Source organism: Mustela nigripes, unplaced genomic scaffold (assembly GCF_022355385.1).
Source record: "Mustela nigripes isolate SB6536 unplaced genomic scaffold, MUSNIG.SB6536 HiC_scaffold_148, whole genome shotgun sequence".
In the NCBI taxonomy this organism is placed as follows: domain Eukaryota; kingdom Metazoa; phylum Chordata; class Mammalia; order Carnivora; family Mustelidae; genus Mustela; species Mustela nigripes.
Window position 1 is genome coordinate 6,206,894 of NW_026739562.1, and position 24,340 is coordinate 6,231,233.

Below are 24,340 nucleotides of genomic sequence, written 5' to 3' on the forward strand. Positions count from 1 at the left end.
GAAGGAGGGAACAAAGTGGGGCACATCTGTCCAATGGAGGAGGGCTCCGCGGCGAGGTCCAGGGCAGTCCACAGTAAGCTCAAGGGCATTGTGCTGTGTGAAGGGGGCCAGTCTCCAAGGGTGACATGACTGTATGATTCTACTTCTGTGACACTGTAGAAGAGGCAAGACCAGGTGACAGAGAACTGACAGACCAGTGGTTGTCGGGGGCAGGGAAGTGTCGGGACTATGAATAGCACGAGGGTGCTCTTTGGGGCCAGGGAACTGTTCGGTGTCCTGCCGGCAGGTGGTGGGTTACACAGATAGACACTTGTGTTAAAACTCATCAAAAGGGGGTGGGGTGCCTGGGTGGCGCCATCAGTTAAGCATCAAACTCTTGGTTTCAGCTCCGGTCACAATCTCAGGGTTGTGAGGTTGAACCTCGCATTGGGCTCCGCGCTGGGTGTGGAACCTGCTTGAAATTCTCTGTCCCCTGTTCCCTTTGCCCCGTCTGCATGCTCGCTCTATAGCTCTCGCTTTCTCTCACTCTCAGAAAAAAATAAAATAAATAAATTGTTTAAAAACGATTGAAAACCCTCATCAAATGGGACACCAAAGAGAGTTAATAAAAAGCTAAGGATAGGGAGGTGAAGTTGCCCCAGGCCCCACCTCTTGTCAGAGGCCAGGCTGGGATCTGAACAGCAGCCTCTGGGGCTCAGAAGCATCTGTGTGGGAGGGGGCCTTCTGCTAGGATCTGCACCCCGGGGGACCCTGTGTCTGCAGGGCTGGCAGCTGTGAGGCCAGCTACCTGGATTTCCAGTGCTTTCTACCAACAGGGACTATTCCTGTGGCCCCCACCCACAGCTGGAGAAAGGATCTTGGCAGCTCATGGCCTTTCTTTTGTCAGCATTTAGATTCGTGGGCAGCCTGGAGGGTTGGTGAGAGATTTCTTTGTTTGTTTCTCTTTTCCCCCAAACAGACTGGATCAACCAGGTGTACTTACCGGAGAACCATGCCCGGCTCAAGGCTGCCCACGCCTACGTGGCAGGAGAGCTCCGGGCCCTGGGCATCCCGTTCCTGAGCCGCGGGGCAGGCTTCTTCATCTGGGTTGACCTGAGGAAGGTAACACAGGTGGGGCTGCATGGGTGCGGGGTTGGGGGGGGCGGGTAGTTGAAGCCTCTCTCCGGCAGGTGAGGGGCAGGGGTGTCTCCTCTCCTACCTGAGCCCCTGCCACCCTCCCAGTTCCTGCCCGAGGCCACCTTTAAGGCAGAAATGCTGCTTTGGCGCCAATTTTTGGACAACAAGGTGCTGCTGTCCTGTGGCCAGACCTTTGAGTGTAAAGAGCCCGGCTGGTTCCGCTTGATCTTCTCGGACAAGGCCCACCGGCTTCGGCTGGGTAAGCGACCTCCCCTCCTCGCCGCACCCTTCACTCTGCCCTCCCGCTTCTCGTCCCACCTGTGGCTCCAGCAGCCTCAGCTGGCCCGTCCTGCCGACCGAGCCGCCAGTGCCAAGGGGCTGTCCCTTCTCCTTCCCAGGGATGCAGAGGGTCCGGCAGGTGCTGGAGGGCAAATCCCGGGTGGCAGAAGAGCCCTATTCCTGTCAGACCCAGGAGCCAAGGAGTCAGCGCAGGTGAGCTGGTCATCGCCTGGTGACAGCAGGGCCTGGTGACAGCAGGGCCTGGCAGCCACCGCCAATCTGAGCCGACTGGGGCTGCGGAGACCCACGGCAGCTGGGCCTTTTGTCAGGAGGGAGCCCAGCGTGACCTCACCCTCAAAGAAGAACCATTCCTGGCCCCTCTCAGGGCATGGGATAGGCTCCTCCAGCCATGCTGTGCCTCGGCCCCTCCCCCTCTATTAAACAGAACTGGAAGAAACTAGGAGCCTCTGTTGTGAGTAATTTTTTAAAAAACTTTATTTTTTTCCTTTCAGTGTTCCAGGATTCATTGTTTATGCAGCACACCCTGTGCTCCATGCAATACGGGCCCTCCACAATACCCACCACCGGGCTCACCCCATCCCCCCCGCCTCCAAAACCCTCAGTTTGCTTCTCAGAGTCCACAGTCTCTCCTGCTTCATCTCCCCCGTGTTGTGAATAATTTACAGAATGGAGGAGTCGTGACTGCTCCCGACCACAAGCCCTTGCCCCCCTGAGGATGTGAAAAGAAAACAACATGTACCTTCTTTTGATGACACCCTCTTTCGTCCTTTGTTGCCGGGAAACAAGTCAGAAGAACAGCGCACAGAAGACAGAGCACACCCAGGAAATAAACAGGAGCGATAGTTCTCAAGTCCCAGGAGGAAGGAGTTAATTCTGTATGTTCCAATCGTTCTCCCCAGGGAGGGTGTGTGGGCCCCCAGGACACCTGGGACCTGGGACAGGCCTCCACTTGGGCGGTGACAGACAAGACGCAGGGGGGCGACCAGGAAGAGCTGCTCTGCCTCCTCCTTCCTGGCAAGGAACTGCCTTCACCAACCATATCATACCCGAGTGAGCCAGCCATGACTGCTGCGGGGAGCATAGGGCTGGACTTGATCCCAGGCTGGCCCTTCCATCCTAAGCAGGCAAGGGGCCACTTGAGCCATCCTCAGGGGAGCTTGAGTTTGGAGCCCAAGTGGGCTTTCTGGACTGACGTTAAAGCTGTGTGCGGAGGACTCTTCTCTGGGGTAGAAAAGCGGTCTCTTTCCTTGCTTCTGTTTTAAGAGAATGTCGGGGCCGTCGTGTGTGCTTTCTGCAACCCAGAGTATTTGATACAGGATTCGCTTTTCTCTACCTTTCTGCTTTTCATCCATTCATCCCTTCTCCATCTTTCCTGAATAACTTCCATGTGCCAGGCACCGTGCTGATAATTTCTGTGCATTATTTCCAACTCTGAGAATCCAGGGAAACGGACCCTATTATCCTCCACTTGGGAGAAGAGGCCACGCGTCTCAGAGAGCTGGAAGGACATTCTCAAGGTCACGGAGCCAGACAGCATCAGAGCTGGGATTCAAAGTTGGGTGGGTTTGGTTGGAATCCTGTGCTGTTTGTACCCTGCCAAACCAGGGACTGGCAGCTGCTTTGACCCTTTCCGGTCCTGAGATCCTGGCTTTGTGCTGTCACCTTCAGTGCCTTCAATTATTGTTCAGTGCCTTTGGCTGTCGCTCTTTTCTATTCCCACTTCCAGGAAACTCTGCTGCTGGGATTTGTTGACTCACTGGGAAGCCTTCAGGTTTTACGGGCCAGAGTAAGAAAGGCCATAAAAACCTCTGTTTTATGGCGCTGCCCTTGGGGTTCAGGGACCCCCCAAGGAAGGACCGCTGTGATACACTCCTTTTAGAATTCTCCGAAGAAAGACTCCTAGCTCTCTAGAGGGCGTCCAGCTGCCCTCCCAGCAGAGGCAGACTGAGCGGGGGATTGGGCCCGAATGTAGCTCCTCTGTTTCAGTCGGCAGAAGGGGGGCCTAGGAGCCCCGCTGTCTTGTGCTGGGGGAAGGGGTGTGCTCCATATGTATCGCTCTGCAGAGTCTGGGTCTGGCATATTCCATACCCATCTCCAGTCCCCCGTGGGCTCATATTTCTGCTTTGCTCCTTAGGATGGCCAGCCAGCTGTGTGTGAGCATCGCCCCTGGGGTCCCCCGGTCTGCCCGAATGTCACTTTCTGTCCCAAGCTTCTCTGACAGCCTCACGGGGACATGTGAACTGGGAACGCCGAGGAGGGTTAACCCTTCTCGGGTGATCATGGGTCAAGGGGGCACAGGAAGCCGCAGATTAATACTTCCGCATGCAGGTGGCCGCAGTAGACAATTGTGACCTGCCACATGGCTCCTCAAAGAGACCCCTGGGATGGAGCACTGGGAGCCCAGGACAGGAGCCTGCACTTTACCATGCCGCTGCGCAGGATTTGTTCTCTTGGACTTCCGATCTCACTGTTCCCTGAGGTTGCTCCCCAGAATAGCTACCTGCACCAGGACTCTCAGGGAACCAAGCAAAGCCAAGTATACGTGATAGGTCAACAACCCCCACTGTGTGTTTCCTGAGCTCACGTTGCTTTCCCAATGGCCCGGAGATGCAGGGCCAGGTTTGGGCCCCAAAGTGATCAGAGGCTTGGCCTAGTGATTTCTGTGAGTCTCTGCAGGAAACCTCTATCATCGTCAATTGCAGGGGGAAATGTGTTTCATAGGGAAACAGTATGTTCCCCTTCTTCCATCAGTGAAAGACCCCAAGCCCTTCTCTTACTGAAGATTCTCATTTACAAATGACTAAAACCAATTAAACAAAAGGATGGGTGGGTTGATTGAATGAAGTAGGAAGGGGAAGGAACAATGTTGCAGGCAGGGCTCTGGCCAGGAGTTCAAATGATGGCAGTGGATGTGTGCTCTTGCTCTCTGCCTTCTGTCTTCTGCCTTCCTTTTCAAACTTGCTCTGTTCAGGGGGTGGCAAGATGGCTTCCGAGCTCCCAGCACCATGGTGGTGAGAGCAGACACCCCCAGGGTATGCCTCAGCATTCATGTCTCTCCTCTTCCAGGAGGCCAACTGGCCTTCCCTCCATCATCCAGCCCCTCAGGAGAATGCGGTGCTTGGAGCCTGGGTTCTCTTCATCTGTCTGGTCTGTCATCCTAGTTGACTTTTCCCCTTGGAGCTTCCTTCCTCAGGGTCTCAGTACAATTCCAGAAGCTCCACACATCACCTCCTCACCAAGCGCTTCTAGAGACAGGAAAGAGAATATGGTTTCTGGTGCTTCCTTTTCATCTTATTTCAGTCACTTATTCCCCCATATATATATAAAAAAATTACATATATATTCGTCAGGCCTCACATTTCTAGGGGCTCTTTATATATTCTCCAAGTGAGCCCTTTGCCAGAGACTCTGAACTCATTCACATTCATACTCAGCATTTTCTTCATCCTCCTCCGGAACATGGAAATGACCTGAGAGCATTTAACTCTTAACTGCTTTATATTCATCTCCTGTGACATTGTCAACGAGTGCTTTAGTTCATGCCTAGGCTGTTTGCCAGCGTGTTTTTTCCTTCTTCCTCCAGAAACTGCTTTGAAGGGTCATGACAACCCCAGTTAGAGTGAAGACTAGAAAAAACAGAACCTCTACTTTTCACGCTAACATTTTTAATATCATGATAGTTGCTACGCAACTATCAATGGGATGTTTCATGTCTAACATCGTGTTTCCTTGGACTCCATCACCCTAGTGACAAGAGTCGGGCTGTCCTTCAGAATGCCAGGGGGGTCATGGTAGTCTCCCCAGCCATGGACCAGTTCAGCCAGTATGCATGTGAGCAGATCCGTCTGAAGATACGCCAGCTTCCAGTCCCTCCAAAGCTTAGCTTTCGCATCTGTGAGTCCTGGAATTCGGGCATCATAATGGTGATGTCAGCTCTGTTGGTGGCTCCCTCGAATGCCCACAAGTACTCCAAGGAGGGCTGGGAATTCCTGAAGGAGCCAACCAAGTAACCTCTCAGAGGAACCCACGTGCTCCAGTCAGGAACGGGGGCACCATAGATCTGGAGACTCCGGGCTGGAACTGGGACCCCACCCCAAGGGCAACTCCCAGCCTTGTCAGCTCAATAAAGGACTTTGGAAGAGTCTAAAAAAAATATGTAGGCTATATCCCAAGGAGAGTTACAGATACCAAGACTTTTGTCTAGTATTGGTCTCAGGCATCTCCTGAACTTCTGCTGGAACACGGCTTTTATTAATTTTTTAACGTGGAGGTAAAGTTTACATACAGCAAACTGCACATGTCTTCATTGTAAGAGTTAATGACTTCGGTGTCTCCATCTATGTATGGGTTCTGAGTTCCAAGGTTCCAAGGTTCCAAGGTTCTGAGTCTACCCGTAGGCAACTGTGATTCTGGTTTCGCTCTCCATGCAGCAATTTCCCATCAAAGGAGCCATGTAGTTCTTCCCTTTTGTGTCTGGGCTATTTTGTTCAACTTAATGTTTTGAGATTCATTGACATCATTTTAGGTATCAATAGTACATTCTTCCTCTCTTTTTCTTTGTAGTAATATCCACTTTTTCATTCTTGATATTGTAGCTTTTGCCCTGTTCTACTTTATTTTTTTTGTCGTCAGTAGTCAGCTTTATAATGATTTTATCAATTTTTCTGGATTTATTAGTTTTTTTACAATGAACTATTACTTTTGTTAATGCTTCCTATTGTATATTTGCTTTCTAATTTAATGGTTTTTTTTTTTTTTTTGCTTACATGTGAGCTATGATTTTTGCATAAAGGTAAAATGATTATTTTTTGCTCCTTTCTTCTGCCTTTCTGTTTTCCTTATCACCTGCCAAAGCCATTGTTTTTCACTGGTATAAAGAAAAAATGCAAAATGTTTTTCCCTGATATAAAGAAAAAATGCAAAATGTTTACCTCATTAGAAGAAAGGAACTGCAAAATATTGATCTGTAGTTAATGGCATGCCTTTGATAAAATATTCGGATGTTAACTACTGACAGCTGCAATTTATTCTGCATACAGCAAAAGAAGGGGCCCACAATGGTTGGATCAATATGTGATAAGTAGTGCGAAATGTTAATTGCATAGTAGAGATGGTAGTAGATATGTGGGTATTCGCTGGAAAATTCTTCCAACTTATTTATTTTTTTTACCTTTCACCCCCTTCACCTATTTCTCTCACCTCCCACCCCCACCTCCAGCATAGCCAATCTGTCCCCTGTATCTGTAAGCTTACTTTTCTAAAATTTATTTGTTTTTGTTTTTAGTTTCTAATATAAGCGAGATCACCTAGTATTTGTCTTTCTCTTTGTGACTTATTTAGCATGATGTCCTTGAGGTCCATCTATATTGTCCCAAGTGGCAAGATTTCATTCCTGGTTATGGCTGAATAATATTCCATGGTGTTGGGGGCACCTGGGTGGCGCAGTTGGTTAAGTATCTGACTCTTGGTTTGGGCTCAGGTCATGATCTCAGAGTCAGGAGATTGAGCCCCGGGGTGTAGGGCTCCGCACTGGGTGTGGAACCTGCTTTACGAGTCTGCCTCTCCCTCTGCCCCTCCCCCCTACTCTCTCACTCTTGCTAAAATAAATAAATATTTATCTTTAAGATTTTATTTATTTATTTGTTTACTTACTTACTATTTTATTTATTTGACAGAGAGAGAGCACAAGTAGGGGGAGTGAGAGAGGGAGAAGCAGGTGCCCTGCTGAGCCGGGAGCCTGATGAGGGGCTCGACCCCAGGACCCTGAGATCATGACCTGAGCTGAAGGCAGATGTTTAACCAACTGAGCCACACAGTCACCGCAAATAAATAAGTAAATCTTAAAAAAAAAAAATCCCAAACAACTTGTTTTAAGAAATATTCCATTGTATGTATACATATCCTGTTTTCTTTATCCACTCATCTATTGATGGATTGTTTCCATATCTCGGCTATCATAAATAAAGCTGCAGGGAGCATGGGGATAAACATTTAGTTTTAAATCTCCAAATTTGTCATGTTTATTTTTATAGTTTGGTACAGTCAGTGTTTATTGTTGTTGTTCTTGTTTTAATTGGAATTTGTCTTGATTTACCCATGAGTTTTACTGGTTTCATTGTTTGCCTTTTGTACCTCATCTCTGTCCTTTCTTCTGGTTCTAACCTTCTTTTTCCCTGAAGTACATCTTTCCGAAATGGTTAGGAAAGGTTTATTGATAGTAAATTCTTTCCATTTTTATTTGTCTGAAAATGTCTATTTCTCATTCTTGAAAGATGTCTTTGCCAAATATACAATTGTACACTGACTACTAGCTTGTCTTGGCCTTCTTACGATGATCTTGGGCCTTCCGTGTTTTGTTTTTATTCTTGTTGAGAAGTCAGCCGTCAGTCTCACTGTCCACCTGTTACAGCTACTCTCAGCTACTCTCTCCCTGGATACTGCTTCTCCATTCTCTCTGTTCCCTCCTACGGGATGTACGCTGGCCTTTCCTCTTCTCTCCTCCCTCTCTCTCAGCATCCTCGTCCATCCTTTGTTTTCCGCTCAGTCTGCATTCTGGGTAGTCTGTTCAGATCCAGATCCCAATTTGCCGACCGTGTCTCATCTACTGTTTAACTCAGGCATCGAGTCCCTGGTTTTCGTGTTTAGTGCTTTTTCAATTCCCTCGGTCTTTTCAGAAAATATCATCTTGTTTGTTTCTCATGTTGACATTCCATCTTTCAAGTCTTCGAGCACCATAAACTTACTTATTTTATATTTATTTCTCAGAATCCAATGATCTGTGGTTCTTGGGGGTAAAATGTGTGCTGTTTGTAGTTTCTTCTGACTGGCTCATTTACCATGTGCTCATTTCTGATCGTGAGCTTACGTTGGCTTGGGTTTTATCTGCCAGGATCCCGGGCCGGCTGTGTGGAGGTGTGACCCTCCATCTGGGGGTGGAGGTGAGAGGGGTTCATGTGTTCCTCTTCCGGTGCAACCAACCTGGGTTGCTAATACCTTGTATTACTCTCTAGGCTCGGAACTTTCTGGACCATGCTGGTAGGTATAAATTCAAATCCCACATTGTTGTGAAACCTGATCTTAAATCTGGTGTTTCTCCACTCTCTGGGCAAGATGCACAGTTCTGGGTTTGTTATTGATATCAAGTCGGTTCTCCAGACTCCCCCTCAGTATCCTGGCTTTCCGTGAGCCTCTCGGGACCCACTTCCCATCTTGCACACCCTCACTGTTACTTTAACACTCGATTTTCTCACCGTAGCTTTGTTTCTAGCCTCTGTATCTTTACTTTTTTCGTGAGCTCAGCTACCCATCAGGCGGAGTGTTCATTATATTTGATCTGGGCTGGATAGCTAGCTGTTTTCTAGTTCTCCAGGCTACCCGCAAGTGTTGTTGAAGCCGAGCCAGCATAACGATTCTTTTCACAGAATCTTTTTCCTTGGAGATTATACCTTTCTCCTTGCTTGCAAACCACCATCATTTAAAGGAAGTGGTAAATCTGGGACGCCACAGCGCACTACGGATTCCACCTGCCTGTAACCTCTCTTTCCCCCATGATGCTGCTTTCCTGGAAAGACAGGCCTTGTCTAACTTCCTCTTCTGCTTTTCCAGGACCCATGGGTAGGCTGGGATCTGCGGTGTCTATTCCTCCCCACCCCCATCTTCAACGTGAGTAACAAAACATCTTTCTACAGCTTTTCCTCTTTTAATCACTAACCTCTGAGCTTTCCTACCTTCTCCGAGACTGTGGGTCCTGGCTTCCAGTTTCCTTTCCTGCTCTGCTCCACGGCCCAGCCACCCTCAGCTGCTTCAGCATCTCTGTAGCCTCTACAGTCCAGGCTCTGCGCTTACTTACCGCTGATCACTTGCATGTAGCAATGGAGTCGCATCGTCCTAGTTAAACTGGATTAGAAAAAGCCCATGGTCTTGCTGATGGCTTCTCCTTCTTTACATGCCCTTCTTCTCAGCTGTGCTTTTGCTCCTGGCTTTTTCTTGACCTGGAATGCCCTATTCACTTCTCTACCTGCCCCAAATCCCAACTGTCCTCCAGGACCAGCCAAGATATTAACTGTTGTGTGAAGTCTTCCCACATCTTTGGGACTGGACGTGATTGCTTACTCTTTTGTACCTCACAGCCCTTTGTTTACCTGATCTTGCTTGTGTATTTGTCGTCGTTTTGCTTAGTTCCTCCCGGTGTCTGGGCACCCTTTATTCATATTCGTAGAGCCATTAACTGTGTGCCAGGCACTATATATGTCTAGCATTTTAAGAGGTAAATAAGACAGGTTCCTGGAGGTGGTTCCTAACACAGGTCTTTAACACAGAAAGTCCTCAATTAATGAGCAAATGAGTGATTAATGGAAAGATATATATGTATTTATATATATTATTTTATATTTTAAAATATATTCTGTTTATAATTTATATAATTAATATAAAGTAATATATTTATATAATAAATATATTTACATATTATATAATTTATATAAACATATTTATATATAAATAATGAATAATGAATAATAAATAAGTCTATTTATATATAAATATATTTATATTTATTTTATATTATTATTTATATTTTATTAAATTATAAATATATAATATTTATATATTTCTATATATAAATATTTTTATATATATTATATATTTGATATATATAATATATTTTATATATATTATATATATTTATATTTTTTTATATATTTTGTATATTTTATATATCATTTATATATAAATAAATTATATATAATAATATAATGATAATATAATATAATATATATTATATATATTATATATTATATAATATATATTTAAATATAAATATATATTATATATTTATAATATAATATATATAAATATATATTTATATTTAAATATATTTATATAATACAAATAAAATATTATGTAAATATTATAATAAAATATATAAATCATAATGAAATATTATATAAATAAATGTAAATATATTGCATATTATATAAATAGATAATGATTATATATTATATATTATTAATATTTTATATTATATACAATTATATAAATTATATATAATCATAAAAATATATAAATTATATAATTTATATATTATATATACTTATAATATAATTATATTATATATATAAATATATATATAATATAATTACATTTATATATAAATTATATAATTCATATATATTATATATAAATTTTACATAATATATATAATTTTAATTATATATAAATTATATATAATCGTTATCTATTTATATAATATACAATATTTATGTTTATTTAAATATATAAGTTATATAAGTTATATATAGTCATAAATTATATATAATCGTTATCTATTTATATAATATACAACATTTATGTTTATATAATATACATTTATATAAATATAAATATAGTAATCATAAACAATATATATAAATATAATATATTTTTATATAGTATATGATATAATATGCAATTATTATATTTATATAATATACATTTATTTATTGTATATTATATAAATATAAGTTATATAAATATAAATATCGTATATTATATAATATACAATATATAAAATTATAATATATTTATATATTGTATATTATATAATATACAATTATCATATTTATATATGTATATTATATAAATATAAAATATATTGTATATTATATAAATATAAATATACAATATAAAATATATAAATATATATTTTATATTATATAAATATTATATAAATATAATACATTTGTTGTATATTATATAAATATATAATGATTATATATAATATACAATATATTTACATTCATTTATATAATATATTTTAATATATTTTTAATTTTAATATATTTTATATATTATAATATATTTATATAAATATATAATATATATTGACCCTATAATATATATTTATATTTAATATATAAATATAATATAATATATGATATAATAAATATATAATATAATAAATATAAATAATAATATATAAATATATAATCATTATATATTTGTATTATATATGATATATTTATGTTTATAGAAATATCGATATTAATATATTAACAATTAATATATTAATATAAATATCTATATTAATTGTTTGTATATTACTATATCTGTATATAGTTACATATATTTGTATATTATATAATATAAATATATTTTTATATAATATATTTCTATATTTAAATATATAAATTATAACATATTATTAATATATTTTATTATGTATTATATTAATTATAATATATTATTAAATGTTATGTTATTGATCATAATTTATATAAAATTAATATATTTAATCAATAACATATTTAATAATGTAATTAATAATATAATACATAATAAAATATGTTAATAATATACCATAATATATTATTAATAATATAATAAATAATAAATTTAATCTATGATTTAATATGAACATAATATATTCATATTAAATATGATAATATAATATGTAATATTTTATAAATATATATTAATATATAATATGATCATAATGTAAATATATAATATTTATATATAAATAACATATTTATATATAAATATATATAATTATATATCATATATGTTTTATATATAATTATATATAAAAATAATATTTCTATATACATAATAAATAATATAGAAGATTTATATATAAGATTTATACTTATATGTAAGATTTAAATTTATATCTAAGATTTATATATAAAATAATATATTTATATATTTACATATATCTATATGTAAACTATATATTTACATATTATATAAAATTTATATTATTTTCATATTATTTATACATAAGTAATACATATTTAAGCATAATACATATATACATAATACATACTTATACATAAATAACATATATAAAATATATATAAATAATAATATAAATAATATATAATAAATATATATGAATATATATTTATATAAAAATTATGTATATAAAAATATACAGTTAATATTTTATATAAATTTTTATATAAATATAAGTAAATATATAAATAAATATATAATTAATATGTGCTAATATATTTAAATAATATAAGTAATAAATTTATATATAAATTATGTATATAAATAATATACAAATATATTATACATCAATATAAAATAATATATAAGTATAAATAAAAATATTTATATAATATAAATAATAGTATATAAATAATATATTTATATATAAATAATAATATAGATGTATATCAAATATATAAAATAATATAAATAAGAGAGAGACAAGAAAACAAAATATTTTCCATCTGTCCAGTTATCAAATGGGTGTCTGTGTGGTAAATTTCCTATTGTTTTAGGGACATGTGGATTTGGACGTGGAGAAGCAAAATGTGGGTTTCCCATCTCAAGAATACTCTCATCCCAATATCCCTGGATCAGTAGCAAGCCGGCATTAACTCACAAGAATATTCCTTGAATCACTTGCTGCTGGAAGCCCCCGTTCCCAGACACAGAATCACTCCCATCATTTAAGCTGTAAGCGACAACTTCCACCAGATGGCGCTATGGGATAGCTGGGCCCCGGAAGGGTTCGGCTTCTGCAGCGAGTTACCTGTAAACCGCTCAGGCTCTTTGCGGTCATCTCATCAACCTCCCAATTCCAGCATTCTGCATTTTTGATTGACATTTTTAGCTCCGCTTATGCTTTATGACAGGAGCTTTACTATGCATGTATAAGGCTAGGTCATAAGCAGTACAGAAACAAAATACAAAAGTCTCTTTCCCCCACTTCTATCTCCACTGTTATTCTTTCAAAACTGTTTACTGCTTCTTGGATTCCCTCCAGAAAAGAACATTCTTCATACGCTTGAAGGTAAACTTCTGCGTGTATTTTTCTCTCTCCGGTTTCCGCTTATACATGAGTTTATGGAAAGGGGACCATCCTGACTCAGTTTTAGAGCATGCTTCCGTATTCGCACACCTTCGAGATATACATGCATTCTCACGTGGTTGCACTTTAGTCATAATTTATTTTGATTATTATAAAATTTACCACATTTTATTTTGCTTGTTTCCAGTTTTTAGCTATTATTTGGAACAACGCTGTAATGAGTGTTTTCGGTAAACGCTGTTGAGAATATCCGTAGGCGACCCTCCTTGCTGGGGTTTAAACGTCTTGGTGGGGGAAGGTTGAGGGCAGACACATTTGATGGCTGTAGCCAAACTGCCCCCCAGGAACGCCGCACGCGCACCACTGCTCACTGGAGTAAAACGTCTGCATTTGTGAGAGCTTCGTAAGTGAAGCATGTTGCCTCCCTGTTTGGACCTAAAGGTTCTTTAATTCTGAAGAGTTTCAGGGCGGAGCCTGAGCTTCGCGCGCCTGCCTGGGGAGAAACCCTACGCGGTGCCCTGACTCCTCCTGTCCAGCAGGGGGCGCGGGCCCGGCCGCTCCCGCATGCGCAGTGCGCTCGGTGTCAGACGCCTCCGAGCCCGGTCGCTGGCCCGGCTCTCCCGGCTCTCTCGCGTAGACCGGGCGCCTGGGGTGGCGGCCGGCGAGTCGGCGCGATCCCTCCCGGGCGGCCGTGGCGCGCGCCCTGCGGCATGCCCCGGTGACCGAGCGCGGGGCCGAGCGGGAGGCAACCGTGGCCGAGGTAAGCGCGGCGAGGAAGGGCCTCCGGGACTGCGGCGGAGTCGGGCCCGGCCGCCGGGAAGCGCGGGCCGCGCGGAGGCCTGAGGACGGCGAGGGGCGACCCCATCCCCGCCGGGGCCGCTTGCGACGTCTCCGGCTGTGGGAGCGCTTGGATGTCCGCACCGCCTGGTCCGCTGGCCCGCCCCGCGCTTTGCTGCCCACCTGTCCCCCTTGCCCACGCCCACCCCCGCCCGCTCCTTCGGTCTCCCGGGACCCCGCAGCTGCCTTTCCCGCAGGGTCCACCCAGTGCCGGGACCTCTGCCTTCCCGCTGCCCGTGGCCTGTGGCAGCCCGTGCGGCGCAGGATGCCAGGGCAGGGCTTGGGGCCTCAGGCTCCCAGCGCGGAGAGAAGACTGGGGAAGGTGCCCTGGCTTTGGGCATCGATTCAAAGCTTAGAGGCATTTACCAGACCAGTTTTGAGACTCGGATGATTGCTGGGTGAGACTTACTGGGTCCTTGACTTACTGCTGGTCTGAAGATGCCTTGAAATAGAAATATGTCCGTTTTAATTCTTCGAAGGCAGTTGAGCGCTCTAAGGACTTGCACTGGACTTGGTTTGTAAATTTCAGGGCTCAAAGGCTCTTCGTGGTGATCTATGACTCAGTTTCCAGCATTCCTCACTTCCGCTGCCTTAAGTGTCTTGTTTGCATGGTCTGGTATGAATGGATAGATAGATTTGGGTCCCTCAATTATGCTGCCTCTGCTAATTGAGGAGTGAAAAAGTTAAATCTAGCTTACGCTTTTGTAGGTAACTGGGGGTAGGGTTGGAGGTTAGTAGGACGGGCTCCAGAGTCAGACTGCCATCCTCCAAATCCTAGCCTTGACATTTTTCTAGTTTTGTAACATTGTGCAATTTCTTAGCCTCCCCCTTGCTTTTACCCTGTCTGGAGAATGAGGATAATAGTAGCTTGTCCCGTGGCACTGTTAAAAGATTGAATAAGTTAACACAAAGTGCTTAAAACAGATGCCTGTGGTAAGTCCTCAGTACAGCTTACTTATTAGTTATAGTGTGATTCCCACAATGGAAACCATTGGAAACCATTGGAAACCATTCCCATTGGAAACCATTTTTAGGGATGGTTAGCTCGCATATAACTTTAATTATAAAGAACCCTATCAGGTGAGGCGCTGAATCACAGATCTTCCAGCTTTTGCTAATATTTGGTTCCCTCGTTTTCAGGCATGGTGGGGTTAAGTTCCAGTATTGGAGTGGTCCTAGGAATTCAGTTGTGAGGGCTTTTCTAAAAAGGTTAAGATGAGATTGTGACTCAAAACATGGGACTAAATGGATCGGATCTAGCCGGGAGCACCAAGGAGAGGTTTTTCAGGCACATTTTCGGAATAAATAACTCGAGGAACAGAAAATGTGTCTCATCCTGACCGTAGAGAGGAGTTAAAAGATTTTTCCAGTGACTCAGTGTTTGACAGCTAGCCAGATGATTCCAGTGTTTTGCAGGGACAGGTTTTCTGTGTTTCAAGGTTAAGTTTGTAGGGCTTTGCTGTGAAATTCTTGTTTCATATAGGTTATGGTGTTATGCGGAATGTTAATTAGTAGAAGAATCCTTTCAGTTCTCTTCCAAGAAGCTCACTGTCAGGGCCTTTGAATGTGGTGGTGGTAGCACGAGTGTCCACTTTGGGTTTTTTTTGTTTGTTTTTTTAATATATCATGTATTATTTGTTTCAGGGGTACAGGTCTGTGACTCATCAGTGTTACACAATTCACAGCACTCACCATAGCACATACCCTCCTCAGTGTCCCATCACCCAGCCACCCCATCCTTCCCATCCTCCCTCCACTCCAGCAGTCCTCAAGTTTGTTTCCTGAGATCAAGAGTCTTCTATGGTTTGTCTTCCTCTCTGGTTTTATCTTGTTTCATTTTTCCCTCCCTTCCCCTATGATCCTCTGTCTTGTTTCTCACATTCCTCAGATCAGTGAGATCATATGATAATTGTTTTTCTCTGATTTTCTTATTTCATTTTGCATAATGGCTTCTCGTTCCTTCCATGTCACTGCAAATGGCAAGATTTCATTCTTTTTTTGATGGCTGCATAATACTCCATTGTGTGTGTGTGTGTGTGTGTGTGTGTATGTGTGTATCTATATATCACATCTTCTTTACCCATTCATCTGTTGATGGACATCTGGGCTCTTCCCATAGTTTGGCTATTGTGGACATCGCTGCTCTAATCATTGGGATGTACGGGCCCCTTCAGATCAGTGAGTGTCCTCTTTGGATGGGAAGATTATGACCTGTTTTCTTGGATAATGGTTTTGGAGATACACATCTTTCTGTGCTTCAGTGTGTGGAAATTGACTCCAAAAACATGGCAACCAGTAGAAGAGACACACTTGCAGATACTTAATAATGTAACACAGCAGATGTTGGGCTGAGATATGTGAAAGGTTCAAGGATGCTCACCAAGAAGGTTCTTCATCTCTAAAGCACCATTCAGTAAGGGGCTTCCCCCCACCATCTCTCATCCTTTGCTTTCCTTTTTCATTTAAGGCTTTTCCCCTCTTTTTTTTTTTTTTAAGATTTTTTTCTTTTTTTTTTAAGATTTATGAGGGAGAGAGGAAGAGAGAGTGCAAGCAGTGGGAAGGGGCAGAGGGAGAGGGAGAGAGAATCCCAAGCAGACTTCCTGCTGAGTGCAGAGCCCTGCAGCCCTGAGCTCATGACCTGAGCTGAAACCAAGAGTTGGACGTTCCACCAACTGAGCCACCCAGGTGTCTCTCCCCTCATTTTTAAATGGTTTTACTTCACCTCATGTTCTCACCGTATCTCTCAGCTCTTTGGCAAAGACCCACGGGAGCTTGCTTAGGCTGTGTAGGCATATCTCAGAAATGGGAGTTTACATCTGGGATGGCCCTTAACCAGTAGGGGATGGCCTTCAGAGCATGGATGCTGTCGTTCCCTAGCCTTCAAAGGGACAGTTCTGGGGTGTGTTCTCCGCAGTTCTGCAGAGGACTGAGCCGCATTCCCCAGCTCGGTATGATAACCCTCATGGCTTTCCATTCTTCCCTGACTCCTGTTCTTCGTCCCTTGCTCTGGCTCTCTGGACTCACCTTCTGCAAGCTCCCTGCTTTCCAGTGGCTTTTTCCTTGATTTGGTAGCACATAAACTAAGACAGTTGGTACTAGAAGTGGCTCTAGAAAGCTGACCCTGCGAATAGTTTTGTAAGGCTGGACTCCCTTAGCCCCAGATGGCAGCAAGGACCCATCCGCGGCTGTCGATGACCTCTGGTACTCTCCAGCATCCCGGCTGAACAACTCTCGCCAGCGGTGGGTGGGATGTGATTCAGATGGAGGGGAAAGCCAGAGCTCTAGTGCGTGGGCAGGATGTGGACAATAGTAATGGTCAGGCAGATGGAGCTGGCTGTCCCTGTCAGCTCTCTTCCAGCCTTGAGGTAAGGTCCTTCCTGCTCAGATCAGCCGGCTGTCAACCCAGGACACACTGTGAGTAACAGAAGGCTCTGTGCCAGCATCTCCTACGGCCACAGGCCGGGCTGCTGAAAATCAGGCCCAGAATGTAATCATAATTATGGCAGAACTGCCGAGGAGGCTGAATGTACAGCCTTGGCAGGTGGCCTCTGCCAAAGTCGGGGTGAGACCCGAGCTGGAGGTGTTTGGTGGAAGCACGGAGAACTCTGAACTCCCCGGTTTCCCTAGCTCCCCGGGGCCAGCGGAAGTATCTGCCTCTCCTTTCCTGGACCTGGTGCAGAGACCTTGCCCTAGGCTGTCGCCCTGCAGGGTGGGACTTACCCTCTGAAGATCTGCGCCCTCAAAAAAAAAAAAAAAGATCTGCGCCCTCCTCCCTGTTGCCAAATAGGGACATATAGTCCCTGCTGCTGGACCAAGAGCTTTTGTACAGGAAGAGTCGCAGGACCTGGCTCCTGGGAACCAGCAGGAGCTGGGGGCACACATGCGCTAGTGACTCTGGAGGGTGCTGGGTGAAGAGTGGGGTAGTGGTGGTCCGTGAAGCTGTTTGGGACCGGCCGTGTCGCTTTGGGACCATTCACTCAGGGTTCGGGATGTAATGACCTTGCAAGAGCAGCTTGAGCCAGTCCTAGTATGTTGCTGGACAGATTCCTTGGAACTCGGACATGGCCATGGTCTCTACCACTGGTTCTCAGGTAGGGGTGATTTTGCCTCCCCGGGGGGTATTTGGCAAAGTCTGGATGTAGTTTTGATTGTCAGAACTGGGGGTTCTTTCTGGCTCCCCACAGAAAAGGACGATCTGGCTTGAGATGTCAGTAGTGCCTGCCCTGCAGGGAATGAGATGCCGGAGCTATCTTGGGAGAGTGTTCCAGAAGGGATCAGAGGTATGCGGGGGTGGAGATTTGAAATACATTTCTTATTTGAGGCCAGAGATGTACACCTGCCCATGTTCCCCAGAGGACTCACTTCTTTAATTCTGGAATTAACATGCAATGCCCACTGGAGGCCAGCATCTTCGAGAAGCTCCGTGTGGGCCATCCCCCGTAGGCCAGAACGGACTTTAGATCTGATTGTGGAACTGGGTTCCCACATATCCTCGAGTGTGAGAGGATTCTGAAATAGCAGAGGATGGGGTGGCGCCGACTGTCAGTGGCGTGGTGGACGCGATCCCCACAACAGCCGGTAAAGCCCGACTTGCAGCCGCGTGTTGATCCACGAGGATGTTAATAGGGTACGGTATCCCTAAGAGCAGTGTAGTGGGGTGGCTAATGAAGGTATTGCTTGACTTGTGTAACCAGAAGAAAAAAACAAACCAACCAAGGGTGGGCAAGTGGAAGGCTGATGTCACTATTGCAATGGAAGAATCACGGTTCATCCCAGTTTTGAGAGCGGAGCTCAGACCCGTATCCCATGGATCGAGAGGGAGGCTGCGTCTCTCTGAAGAGGACTTGGCAACGTCCCTTCAAGTATGAGCAGATGTTCACCCAGTCCTTCCTCGCAGCAGCCGCTCTTTATCAGACTCAAGGCACATCGGATAGGATCCGGACCTTTGAGGGTTGTTGTCACAGAATATGAGCTGATGGCAGTACCAGACCACCTTGAGCAGTAGTGTGTGGGACCTGGGAGATCCGCGCCTTAGCCTCTCATCCTTCTGAGGGACAAGGTACAGTTCTTGTGGTCCTTCAAGAGTTCCTAGGACTCCTTAGAGCCCCTGTCACCCTCCTGACTGGCTGTCCCTGGCTCTGTGTCTCTCTCTCCTTGTTGGTTACTCTGGCTGTCTGAGATCACCTCCCAAGTAAGGAAACTCCCTGCACCTTCATCCTTACCTCTAGTTCTTTTTGTGGTGGTGGTGGTGGGGGAACAGGGGGACCAAACTATGACAAGTAGGAAGCGCAGTGTGATGCCTGGGACTCTAACATAGGGGCATTAGCCCCTACTTTGGCCAGCCCTTCTGCTGACCACTGGGGACTCCTACCAGCAGAGGCCAGTGGCTCCCGGTCCTGCCCACACAAGGTGGTGTCAGACTTGTCCGGTTTTCTTGTGCAGGCGGCTAGACGGGGTCTCATTGTGGTTACACGTTTACTGAGCATTAATGAGCTTAAATGTTTTCAGATGTTGCTCTGCCGATTTTATGTTTTGACTGTGAAATTCCTATTTAAGTCTTCTGTCCGGTTTTCTCCTTTTTGTTTGTTTTGTTGTTCTTTGTTTGTTTTTGTTGTTTTGGAGGCAGTCTTTATTCATGTTGTTAGTCCTTGCCGATTACACGGATTGCAGGTCTGCCTTGCTTATTGATTTTCTTTTTACTGCTGTATGGTGTTTTTTGATTAACAGAAGTTCTTAACTTTTCTTAACACAGAATTTATCATTTTACCTTTTTGTGGTTTCCATTTCCAGTATTTTGTTTTAGAAATGATTGTCTGCCCAGATGTCATGGAGATCTCTCTTCTATTTTATAGTTTTGCCTGTTACATGTAGTTTTTTAATTGACCTTGGATAGATTTTTCTCCCCTGTGGCTGCTTTTAACATTTTTCTTTAGCTTTCTTTTTAATTGTTTTACTTTTACATATCTAGGTGGTTTTTTTGTTTTGTTTTGTTTGTTTGTTTGTTTTTTGGTATATATTCTGCTTGGATGTGAGCATCTTGAATCTGTGAATTGGTACCTTTCATTACATTAGGAAAAACTTATCAGAAGACAGCTGGATTCCCTTATCTACTTCTGCAGTCAGTCTTTGCAGTAACATGCATCACATGGCCTCGAAAATGAAAGTGAAAAAGTCCTGTCCAAGTTATTAAAACAGTTCAGAGCCTTTGAAAGGGTCATGGGGTCCTCCTGGAGTCCTCCAAGGTACTCTGAGAACCACCCTAACAGAAGCTGGGGAGTGTTTTACCTTTTTTTTCTGGTCTTAGAAATAATTTGTGTAAAATTGGATTTATTTCTTGAATGTGCAGTTGAACTTCTGGGCCTGGAATTTTCTTTCTAGGAAGGTTTTTAAAGTTTTGATTCAGTTTCTTTGATGTTAAACAACTGTTCAGGTTTGTTTTCAAATATACTGGTGTAAGTTCATTGACATCATCTTATCTTTTAAATACAGGCAGCATTTAGAGTTATGTTTCCCTTTTCATTTTAGATATTTATTTCTGCTTTCCCCCCTCTATATTGATTAATTCTACCAGAATTATATCAAATGTCAGTTGTACTTGCCTTTTTGAAAAGGCAGCTCTTAAGGGTGCCTGGGTGGTGCAGTTGGTTAAGCGTCTGACTCTTGCTTTCAGCTCAGCTCGATTTTGGGTTGCGAGATCAAGCCACATGTTGGGCTCCATGGTCAACACTGAGTCTGCTTGTGACTCCCTACCTCTGCTCTACCCATCGTGTACGTGTACACTCTCTCTAAAATAAATCTTAAAAAAAAAAATCTTTGAAAAGCACTTTTTAGCTCTGTTGATCCTATTTTTTTAATTAGTTAATTACTGTGGTTTTTGTTTATTACTTATTTCCTTCAATTTGGGTTTATTTTGTTGTGGTAGTGTGTTTTACGTAGCCTGTAACTCATGAACATTTGTAAGCTCATGTGTAGATTCTATTTTTGTTCCATTAATCCCAGTTTTGTTTTATATATATATATGTTATATATGAAATCAGTTTTTTTTTTTTTCCAAACTGTGGGTGACCCATTATTGGGTGATAAAATTCATCTAGTAGGTAAGGCCAGCATTTTTAAAACACAGTAGAATAACGGAATAGAAAAATACCGTGTTTGTTAACATGTTTTGTGGCTAGTACTGTATATTAAGGTTAAACATTGTTTTGTGAAGCTTTTAGTTTTAAATAACTAAATAACTAAAAGATGTAGTTATTTACTTTAGAGAGAGTGAGTGAGCACATGCATGTGAGTGGGGAGGGGCAGAGGGAGAGAGCGAATCCTGAAGCAGACTCCCCGCTGAGCACAGAGCCAGCCATGGGCTCCATCTCAGGACCCTGAGATCTTGACCTCTGCTGAAGTCAGGAGTCAGCTGCCCAACCAAGTGAGCCACCTAGGGGCCCCTGGGAAGCTGTTATTTAAAATACAAATGCACACACCTGTGTCTGTATTGGGTCACAGTATAAAATGTATTTCTCCGTGTAGGTTTTAGTTAAAAAAAAAAAAAAGTGTGAAAGCCACTTTGTTAAAAGGTAGTTTGTCTAATTTCAGTCAATATTTCAAAGAGGATGGCTCAAAATAAACACTGAGGAACCTGCTAAAATTCCCGCATCTGTGACTCTGTTCTAGAGGGGCTAGGACTCACCTCCTGCACTGGGGCTGAGGACTCCGGTTTAATAAGCTGCCTCTGCAATATTTGCCCTTTGGGTGTGAGAACCACTGATCCAGGGGATAAAGGGATCTGGAGAGCCTGTTGTGGGGTTCAGACTTGCCATGGAGTGGGCAGCTCTTTGCGTGCATTTGCCCCGAGGCTTCCTATCTTTTAGCTCCCACAGAGACGCAGTGCACCAAGAAAGCTACTGGGGTGGTTGGGGGGGGGGGGCTGTTTCTTAGAAAGACAGAAAAAAGGAAATGGCTCTCGGGGTGCCTGCGTGGCTCAGTGGGTTAAGCCTCTACCTTCGGCTCAGGTCATGATCCCAGGGTCCTGGGATCGAGCCCTACATCGGGCTCTCTGCTCAGCTAGGAGCCTGCTTCCCCCTCTCTCTCTGTCTGCCTCTCTGCCTACTCATGATATCTCTCTGTCAGATAAATAAATAAAATCTTAAAAAAAAAAAAAAGGAAATGCGCTCTCATGCCCATATTTCTGTCCTGGATGAATCAATGAGCATATGTGAATGGTTGATGCAGGGTTCCCCAAAGATGATAATGTGTAAACTTAAAAACGTATGCACCTTCATGCATTAGTCTGTGACAAACAAATTTCTTAGGTTCCAACTGATGGTTGCAAGTGGTACAAGTTGCAATCTTTCATAACTGTTTACATTTTGCCTCCAAAGCTGGTGTGATTGCAGCATTCAAGGCTCGGCAGTATCCTGGCACCTAGGCAGTGCGGGCAGTGATGGGGGAGAGCGCCATTTAGCCAGATAAGCATGGTTGCTCACCTTGAAGATGGTCTGTGAACTTTTCAGTTATTTCCCTTTTTATTAATAGCTCTTCTGAAAGACCAGTGAGTAGAATGGGACCATTTTGTAGGCTGGGACTTGGACACGTGGCTTGCTGAAGCAGCTTACTGCAGTGACGTGGCAAGTCTGTGACACGGGGGACCGTCCGTGGCTCTGCCCTCCCCACGCAGTATCTGGGCATGCGATGGAGGGGCTTGTTTGGGAAGGGTCTGAAGCTGTGGTCTACAGCGAAGGTCTGTATTTGGAGAGGAGGACTAAGAAGCTTCTTTACATCGGTCAGGGATGCTTATTGGCTGTTCCATTCAGGTGTTGCCAGATAACAACCCAACCCAAACTCCGGTGACCTTACAACAATAACTACCAGGGATTTGCCCAGGGTTCTTGCTGGGGATGGTTCGTGTGTGTTCTCTTCATTTTCTTTTGGGGCCTCCCTGCGGTAACTTTCAGCTGGGAGCCCAGCCTCCTGATGGCACGGCAGCCGGGTTCCCAGAGGACAAAAGCAGCAGCTCCAGGTCTCTTAAGGCCTCAGCTCATAAGCCCGAGAACGTCATTTCTGCCACATTCTCCCGGTTAGGGCAAGTCTCAAGGCTAGCCCAGATTCAGGGGGGAAGAGAAACAGAGTCTACCTTATTAGAAAAGTGGCATGCACATTCAAAGATGTGACGAATTGTTGGCATCCGCCTTTGGAAACTCATCCACCACATTGACCTGCCTTTCCCTCCCTCCCGGGCTCCCTGCGCTTTTCTTCCTTCCTTCCTTCCATCTGAATGTGTCGCTTCGTCATCTCCATTATGAAACATCCCTGTATTTTATTTAAAGATTAAAGAGTAATCTAGCCCAATAGTCCTTGGCACCTTACTGATACTTTCCTAGTGGTATTTTTCCATTTTGCATTTTGCCGTAGCTTTGTCTTGCCTCCTTCAGTAGAAAAAAAGTTCCTGGAAGATGGCGTCTTCGCTCTCTCCCTCGTCTCTTGCCGTGTGCGTGGTCGGTGCTCGCTCCTCACAGGGGTGACTGAACAAGTGAACGCAGATGTTAGAATAACCAAAAGTCAGTTTGTCTAGTGGAAGCATCAGTTCATGTTAGGCAACTGTTTTTTTTTTTTTTTTTTAAGATTTTTATTTGTTTAGACAGTGGGAGGAGAAATCTCCAGCAGGCTTCCTGCTGAACGTGGAGCCCGTGGGGCTCGATCCCACTACCCTGAGATCATGACCTGAGCCGAAACCAAGAGTCAGAAGCTCAACCAGCTGAGCCACCCAGGCGCCCCATATGTTAGCCACGTGTTTAAAAACAAAACAATTATTTGGGGCGCCTGGGTGGCTCAGTGGGTTAAGCCGCTGCCTTCGGCTCAGGTCATGATCTCAGGCTCCTGAGATTGAGTCCCGCATCGGGTTCTCTGCTCAGCAGGGAGCCTGATTCTCTCTCTCTCTCTCTCTGCCTGCCTCTCCATCTACTTGTGATCTCCCTCTGTCAAATAAATAAATAAAATATTTAAAAAAAACAATTATCTTTATTCTACTTTTGATTTTCTTCCTTGGTCAGCGGCCCGTCTTCCTAGGCCCCACACATTTATGACTTACGCTTTCTTTTCTTTTCTTTTTTTTTTTTTTAAGATTTTATTTATTTATATGTCAGAGAGAGAGGTAGAGCGAGCAAGCGAGCACAGGCAGACAGAGTGTCAGGCAGAGGCAGAGGGAGAAGCAGGCTCCCGCCAAGCAAGGAGCCCGATGTGGGACTTGATCCCAGGATGCTGGGATCATAACCTGAGCCGGAGGCAGCTGCTTAA

General features: G+C 43.2%; 2 protein-coding genes across 7 annotated transcripts in view; both read left to right on the forward strand.

Moving 5' to 3' along the window:
- LOC132008376 (1-aminocyclopropane-1-carboxylate synthase-like protein 1) overlaps nucleotides 1-13,325 on the forward strand; it is a 28,213-nt gene extending 14,888 nt beyond the window's left edge. For 2 of the 6 annotated variants that reach the window (XM_059386899.1, XM_059386898.1), the window contains exons 13-16: nucleotides 959-1,101; nucleotides 1,222-1,375; nucleotides 1,515-1,608; nucleotides 1,908-2,074. In XM_059386899.1, the coding sequence (XP_059242882.1) occupies nucleotides 959-1,101; nucleotides 1,222-1,375; nucleotides 1,515-1,608; nucleotides 1,908-2,070 (554 nt within the window). In that variant the 3' untranslated portion in view covers nucleotides 2,071-2,074. The other 4 variants (XR_009401622.1, XR_009401621.1, XR_009401623.1 and 1 more) reach the window with 4 other exon arrangements.
- A 494-nt stretch (nucleotides 13,326-13,819) lies between these two features.
- The window catches only part of LOC132008356 (exostosin-2), a 140,383-nt gene continuing 129,862 nt past the window's right edge, over nucleotides 13,820-24,340 (forward strand). Inside the window, exon 1 of the mRNA XM_059386872.1 lies at nucleotides 13,820-13,979. The gene's annotated coding sequence lies outside the window, so the exon portion shown is untranslated. The remainder of the gene's footprint in view (nucleotides 13,980-24,340) is intronic.